General features: G+C 46.8%; 1 protein-coding gene across 1 annotated transcript; it reads left to right on the forward strand.

Moving 5' to 3' along the window:
• Positions 1-1,860: 1,860 nt before the first annotated feature.
• On the forward strand, positions 1,861-7,778 carry LOC117713500 (uncharacterized). Its single transcript, XM_034509701.2, has 4 exons — positions 1,861-2,111; positions 3,490-3,541; positions 4,092-4,152; positions 4,381-7,778. Exons 1-4 carry the CDS (start codon positions 1,926-1,928, stop codon positions 7,652-7,654), a joined length of 3,573 nt encoding a protein of 1,190 aa, XP_034365592.1. The 5' UTR covers positions 1,861-1,925; the 3' UTR covers positions 7,655-7,778.
• The last annotated feature ends 545 nt before the right edge of the window (positions 7,779-8,323 follow it).

Below are 8,323 nucleotides of genomic sequence, written 5' to 3' on the forward strand. Positions count from 1 at the left end.
TTTGGAAAGCCTCTGGGAGCACTGGTTTTTGATCCCTGGAGAAGAAAAGGGTGATCATATCCCAGAGCTTGTCCCAACTGACTGGTGCTGCCTGGAACCTCATCAGTTCTTACTGAACCTTAAGCATTGTTGCTGCTACTTGTCCTAGTAAAAGAACTGGAAAGTCCCTCTCTACTGCCATCAGCAGCACAAAGCTTCCCACTGCAGGTTGTCAGGGCAAAGACTGTGGGATATGTCCAAGCACTAATAAGAGAAAGAGCAGCCTGGTCAAGGATAAACTGACAAAAAGCCCCATGTTCCCCAGAGGCAGGGCCTGTGGGTGCCATAGAAGGGGGCAAGATTATTTTGTGCAAATGTCCAGACATGCATTGTCTTTCAACTGGGTACACAATAAAGTATAGATGCACACTGGGAAAAGAGCCTTGCAATAAATACAGTAAGTAACACTGGCAAAACAAGATATCCACAAGAAGAATTTAGACAGATCTGTCTCTCCCACCCTGTAAAACATCAGTTTCGAATAGATAACACACCTGAATTTAAACCCCCAATGCTGAGGCTGCTGAAAGGGAAAAAGAACGCCCTTCATACACAGGCACAGGCAGAGCTGTCTTACTGGAAAACCAAGAGCACAGGGAAGGGCCCCATGTGTTGACAAGTGAGAATACATGAAATTAAAAAGCTCTATGTAGCAAAAGATGCTATCATTCAAGGGAACAGCCAGCCTAGAGCATGGGATAAGATCATTAATGTTCACATTGTTGTGGGGTGTTAATATCTAGAATGTACAAAGAACCACAACTATTAAAAACAAAACAACAAAAAAGGGTCAATAAATTGGCTAGTGAACCAAATAGCTTTCAAAAGGAAACACACAGAGGCCAAGAAATATTTTAAAAAGTCTTCAACATGCTTAGCCTTTGGTAAACTCAAGCTAAGCCACTTTGAAGTTTCCTCTCACCTACACCTCTGTGGCTAAGATCAGACACCAAATGAGAAACTCTGGTAAGGGTGTCCAGAAAGGACCTGTCAGCAACTGCTACTGGGTGTATAGGCTGGAGCTTTGAGGTGGAAATCAGGATAGAGTTCCTAAAAACAGAACTACCATAGGCCCAGGTCCACCAATCATCACCATGGACTCAAAGGACACTATCTATGTTCTGCCAAGGGATACCTGCACATCCAAGCTGACTCTGCCACTGCTCACAATAGCAAGACAATTAGGTATTTAAAAATACCTTAATGATTCACATCATTTTATGCTAATTAAAATAAAATAAGCATGTAAGAAAAATGAAACATTAAAAATATCAAAAGTTTATTTGATGATAATTAGCCACATGTATTCTTATGATAAAATATTGAATTTCATGTTTCCTTAACATCCTACTAAACGAAGTTACTTAATTAAAATTATATTCTTGTAGATTTTATTGAAAATTGACAAAGCTAAATGAATATGAGGCAAATGGAAGGTTCAGGTCTGTCTTAAGCTATGATCTCAGAATGAAGAGATGTGGAAGTGCAGACAGAAGACATCCTGAGAGCAACAGTGCATAAGAAATAAGGCAAGTTCCACAGAGAAGCCCACTTTGCCAAAAACTGAGAGCCTGATGGACTCAAGCAGACATCTTCTAGGAGGCAGAGAAATACTGGGGCCCAGGGAGGAGAATCAAAACATGGACAGAGATCTATGTTTGACTGCTTCAGCAGCAGGAATTAGAAAGAGGAAGCAGGGAAAGCCAGAGGAGGCAGATAGGTCTGCTGGGCTGGAGGCTGGGGAGGGGCTGTGGCAGCCTTTCTCCTGCCAGGAGGCCTTTGTGATGAGGAGGCCACAGCTGTGTGATGTGACCTGAGCCCTCCTGACACATCTCACACTACACTCTAGGACTCAGTGGTCTGACAGCTGCACTGGGATTCAGAAGATGGAGAATTTTCTTGCTCTGATGAACAGCATTAGTGACTCATGGATGAGCCCCAGCTCCATGGACATAGCAATGGACATGACCATTGCAATTATGTGTGGAGTGGGGCTCTTTTTCCTACTACTCCCCTTCCTGAAGAAGTGCCCAGTGTCACCACCACCTGAGAGTGAAAGGGACATCCCAAAGGTAAGGAGAGCAGCAGTGTGTTGTTCATGACTGCTACTCTTGTAGTGAAATTTTTTGACATTTAAAAAAATATATATATATAAGAACATGTTTTGTTTTAACCTCAGGTGTAGGAAATGGGGTTTTTTCAGACTGTCCACAGCAGCTGACTATGAATTTGCCTCATGCTCTAGCAGGGGTATGGTTCTGCTAGCAGCAGATAGTTTTTGCATTTCTGTGACATTTGGAATTCTGGGAACTTTTCAGAGGGTATATAAATGCTACTACCTTGGAGGCATGGTGGGTTATTGGTTGTTGATTGTTTGCTATCAGTTGCTGATGTTTGTGGTTTGTTAAGTAGTTGTGTGCAAAAAAAAATAAAGGAGGAGGAGGAAGAGGAGGGGGAGAGGGGAAGGGGAGGGGGAGAGGGAAAGGGAAAGGGAGGGTAGGAAGAAGAAGAAGAAGAAGAAGAGGAGGAGGAGGAGGAGGAGGAGGAGGAGGAGGAGGAGGAGGAGGAGGAGGAGGACAAGGAGGACAAGGAGGAGGATAAGGAAGAAGAGGAGGAGGAGGAAAAAACTGGATATCCTGACAGTGAAGATCAAACTTGCCGAAAAGGAACTCAATCCTCCTAATCAGCGAAAATTAGTCTAACGCTAACTTCACCCCCTTCCCCTCTATCGTTTTTTTTCTCTCCTGTGTTGTGTTAGGGTTTAGAATGAGTGAAAGAAAAAGGGGTGAAGAGTGGTGGGAGAGGGGAAGAACCTGCAAAGTAGCTAAAGTCTACCTACAGACAGGTGAGGAGAAATTTCCAGAGAGATTCTGCAGGGGCTGAAGGGCAGGGCAGAAGTGAGAGTGCCCTGAGGTGTCTGCCTGAAGCTCTCAGGGCATCTGTACAAGGAGGCACAGAGCCCACTAAGGACTACTGTGCCTCCATGCACAGACTACACTTACAAGTTGGTGGGGACACAGGAGAAGCTCAGAGAAAGGTCATCTGTTCTCTGCTCAGGCATTTGCTTTTGTTTGTGTTGAGCTGCTGTGAAGCAGGTGATAAGACTAAGGGCCTCAGGTCAGAACCTGAAGTTCCTCTAGTCTGAGGAAGCAGATATCACCTGACAACCCAGAGGCACCTGCAGAGCTCAGCCTTGGGTAGGATCCTGTCTCAGAAACACTGACTGAGAACATCCATGGTAAGTGTCACATAGACAACCCTTTCTGCTATTTTCCCAACAAGGCCAAAAGGAACTGTGTTTCTGCACACTGTGAATGAGTCAAGGATGCATGAGAGAACACTTCCTGAAAACAGAGATTTCATGTTCTCCATAAGCAGAGAGCAGGCTGCTTGTCTACCAGAGAGAGGAAGAAGGGTCACCAGCTCATGTGTGTTGTTTCTATTTGGCAGGATGTGAAGAGGGGGCACAGCAACACCAGGAAGAAAGCTGCTGCTGGAAAAGGTAGGCTTCTGCTTTCCTGTGGAGAGGAATCCCAGCTGGCCCGCTCCTCAGTGATGACAGTCATGATGAGAGCCATGCATCTGAGGACAGGAGATGCAGGAAGGAAGAACAGGCTGCTGGGAAGTAAATCAGAATCAGGGAATCATTAGATTGTGTGATAGAAAGCAGCTGTGGTTGGCCTGTGCTGGGTGCTGCCCATGGGAGTGTGGTTCAAGGCAGTGGAGTGATGCTGTGCCCCTGTATGGGGGACTCCCATGTCTCCCTGACAGCAGGTAGCTTCAATTCTTCCAGCTGCATTTCTCTTTCAGATAACTAATTCTCACAGTGTTGTATGGGGAATGAGAGGGGTTGAGGGAGGAGCAAGGAAAGTGTGAGTGGAGAGATGAAGTCTTCCCTTCCTCTTGCTCACTTTGAGTGTTGTGTGTCCCTAGACTCTGGTGGTTGGGCATTCGAGTCCTAGCTTGAATGGTGTTGATGAGAGGTGCTCTCAGATTCTCATGGAATATATGGAGTTTCTGTGTGTTTTTCATAACGTGGGCTTTATTTTCAGATTATAGAAACAGCAGAAAGAATGTGCAGGATACCCAGAATGCATCACCACCTATGGAAAGGTAAGAAATGTACTGTTTGTACAATTGTTCAATCCACACCTCAGGATGTGAACTCAGACTCTAGGCTCCTCATAATCAGCATGCTATGTATGGTGGGCTTAGAGCAGAGCCCTGTTAGAGATGACACTAAGGGATCTGGGGCATGGAGGTAGTGGAGGTACAGGAGGTCTGTGGGATACATGTGCCATCTTTACACAAACTGATGCTTTTGCCTCCTGTCTTCTGCAGCTCTGCCAAGCATCCTTTACTGGACTCCTCTCCACGACCTTTTTGGAACTCTAAGGAGATACTGCATCAGCTTACTGTCTCCCAGCTGTTCTCTTACCTCAGGGTCTTAGAGAATGTTATCCAGCATAAATTTAGCCAGATTTTCTGGGGCATATCCTCTGTGTTCTCTGAGTCAATTGTGGCTACTGCCTGGGTCTCCAGAAAATCTTCCTCAGGAGGACATAAAACCGTGAGGTTTAGTGATACCTGTGGCCCCGTCCAAGCTCTACCCATGGCTAAAGGACCACCACAGCCTTCCCAGGACCTGCCATTACCCCATCAACTTGTGACACCAAGCTTGGTGGGTATGACAGGGGCCCAGGAACTAGAAGACCTTCCAAGCTCTGCACCAAAACAAACACCTTCTTTGCTCAAGAGTAGGTCCTGTGAAAAAGCATGTCCTACCACTGAAATAGGGATACAAGTATCCCTTCCAAGTGAAAACGAACCCTGGAAGGACAGATTGAATTGGAAAGACAATATAGGCTCTAATGTCCAAAAACATCAAGCAGCCATTAGCCAGCCCACTGACAACTTGTCCAGGAGCACCCTGCCCACTAAAGCCATCAGGTCAGCCTCCATCCTTCCTGACCATTGTCAGATGCTCCAGCATCATGAGGAGCCACAGAATGAAGACAAGGCAAATACTGTGAGAGAACAACAAGGAATCCCAATCAGATTCTTCCCATCCAAGGAACTGACCCAGCTTCAGGGACATTTCCCAGCAGACAGCGATCATTACTGCAAGAGCAGGCCTCAACTCTCTCAGCCTGCCCAGCCCTCCAGCCTCAACTCCCAAAGCTTCAAGTGGAGCCAGATGATGGAGTCTGTGCCCACGGGGGTGCCCTTAAAGAAGACCCTAGCAGAATGTGACATACCTAATACCATCAAGAAGGGCCTTGGTGTGGGGCCCAAACTCCTGCCTTGTACTTCAAGCAGCAGCAGCCCTGGGAAGGGCCTGGAACCCAGGAACCCTGCAGTAATGACAGATAAGTTGTCCTCTATAAACACCACCAAGGACCTTTCCTTCTTTGATCCAAAGACTCAAATGAAGCTGGAATCAAACATCATGCAGCTTCCTATGAAACGCAGGAAACTACCCTGTGTTTCTAAGGCTGAATACTATTCTAAGGCTGCCATGATCCTGGAAAAATTGCATCACCAAGATCCAGGAGGGACAAGGGTAGAAACTATATCAACTGGCAGGCTGCGAAACTCTATTTTTGAACGCTCACCTCCAGAGGTTCACGAGACCCAACAAGACCCTCCACCTGCTGCCAGCCATGGGCCCTCAAAGTCCCGTCCAGATCCACAACAGAGGTACCTGAGTGCTCAGCCACAGGCTACATGTTCCAAGGCAAAACCTCAGCAGAGCAGGACTCTCCAAGGAACTGGGAAAGCCTGCCTGCTACCAAATACCAGTCCAGAAACAGCCAGGCATGCACCATGGAAGAGGTCTGAGGGTGTGGCCTCAGGACATCCCTGCTGTAGTGCAACGAAAGTTGGCCCTGAAAAAAGTGTCCCACCTCCAGTGGTCAAACAAACCAACACACTGAAGGTAAAAGAAGAGCCACCTCAAGCATGGAGTGTGAGTCTGGGATCTAGTGAGATTCCCAGTGCCCAAGCCATCAATACGGTCTTTGAGTCTATAGAGGCCATCAGAAGCCCAAGCCATCTCCAAACACCTACCCCACAACACCCAGGGGACTTGGCTCTAAAAACAAAAGTATATAATAAGGTCAACTTGAAATCAAACAAGCCTGTGAACCATCATCCTGATGGCCCCAGTACAGTACACCCTGCCACGGTCAGCTTGTCTTCACGGCACTCACTTCCCAGCTTCCAGGACACATGCCAAAACCCCAAGACTTCCCAGGGCTTAGGTCATGGCTTCATGAGGAGTGATCAGAGTGTCGAGACTCGGGAGTTCAGCGTCCACGAGGATAAGACAGAAGCAAAGGATGACAACACATTTCAGTCCCATGAGGAGAGGCCAAGTATTTTGAAATCGGGAGAAATCCGGAGAAATGGAGAAAGGCTTGAAAGAGTAAAGCCTTCAATCCCGAGCTCAACACAGCTCAAGGATACAGCCAAGACTGAGAGTCAATCTTTCCTCTATAAACAACGAAAAAGAGAGGCTTCTCCTAAAAGCTCCTTGAAAAACATCAGGAGGGATGCTGCACCAAATGGAAACCACGACACAAACTGCAGGGGGCAAGGGGATTCTTTAAATAACAAAAGCCCCTCACCAGCTACTGAGCAGATACAGGAGGTAACAGGAAGAGGAAACATTTACGGTGCAGCAGTTGAACTACAATCCCTCATAAATGTCCTGGTCCAGAACCTGGTCAATTATGTAGGTCCATCGGAGGACCAAGAGTGCAAAGTAGAATCACTGACATTCCAGCTGGGGGGCTCTTCTTCTGAGGGTCTCTATGATCCAAACCATAGCAGACCAGTAAGCAGAATGAGCTGTGACCATGCCGGCCCTGAGGGGCACAAGCATTCATCCAGATACCGAAAAATTGAACACAAACAGCAGCCAGGTGTTGACCATACAGCCTTTGACCTACATCAAAGTACAAAAAAAGAAATGGACTCTGGCTGTCTTATGAGTCCCAAAGAGAACCATCCAGTCAAGTACAGGGGAACTGGAGGCCTGGAACAGTCAACTATTGCTGCCCAGGGAGCCTCTGACCCAGATGAAATTAGAACAAAGTGTGGAAAGGAATTTTTTCCACATAGAAGCCCCGAAATGCATAACCCTTCATTCAGATGCAAAGAAACTGGAGACAAACTGCAGTCATGTGTTAATGCCCAGAGAGCCTGTGACCAACATCCCTACAGTGTGAACAGAATAGGCTTTGAGCAGCTCCCCACTTCCAAGGGAAACAACCATCCACATAGGTACAGGGGAATTAGAGACAGGCAGCAGTCAGGTTTTGCTGACCAAAGAGCCTATGACCCAGGTCAAAGTAGAGGGAATAGTAGAATGGACTGTTATCCACATAGAAGCCCTGAGGGGCATCACCATTCATTCAGATACAAAGAAATTGGAGACAAACAGCAGCCAGGTATTGTTCATAAAGCCTATGACCCACATCTAAGTACAAAGGAAGGAATGGGCTGTGGTCACCTAATGAGTCTCAAAGAGAATCATCCAGTCAAGGATGAAGGAACTAGAGGCCAGGAGCAGTCAGATTTTGCTCCCCAGGGAGCCTCTGATCCCAGGTAGACCTTACCAGAAGCTACCATCTTTGTCTTCCTGAACCAGGAAGTCTTCCAGAAGATGTCCCATGTGTCCAACCATTGTTTTCCCCTGTGCTCCCTGGTAATAAATGTTGGCTTTTTCTTCTGCAGTCAAACTCTTTCCTATTGGAGCCCCTCCTCTGTTGTTAATGGCACCATCCTAGATAGGAGCCCTTTCCTAGTTCATGAGCAGATCTGTTTTCCTTTTTTCATATATGTCTTAGAATTTTACTGCTGTGAACAGACACCATGACCAAGGCAACTCCTATAAGGACAACATATTAAAGGCTGGCTTACAGGTTCAGAGGCTCAGTCCATTATCATCATGGCAGGAACATGGCAGCATCCAGGCAGGCATGGTGCAGGAGGAACTGGGACTTTATCTGAAGGCTGCTAGGAGAAGACCGGTTTCCAGGGAGCTAGAATTAGGGTCTTAAAGCCCATGCCCACAATGACACACTTCCTCCAACAAGCCAAACCTCCTAATAGTGCCACTGCCTGGGCCAGGCGTATTCAAACCATCACAATACAATACATCCTGATTAGATTCCCCTCACTCAACTCCTCCCAGTTCCACCCCAACCCCTCTCATCCAGATCAACTCCCTTTCTGTCTCTTTAGAAAAGAAAATGTTTCTGTTCTAAGAGACAGCAAC

The sequence above is a fragment of the Arvicanthis niloticus genome, chromosome 8 (genome assembly GCF_011762505.2).
Source record: "Arvicanthis niloticus isolate mArvNil1 chromosome 8, mArvNil1.pat.X, whole genome shotgun sequence".
NCBI lineage: Eukaryota > Metazoa > Chordata > Mammalia > Rodentia > Muridae > Arvicanthis > Arvicanthis niloticus.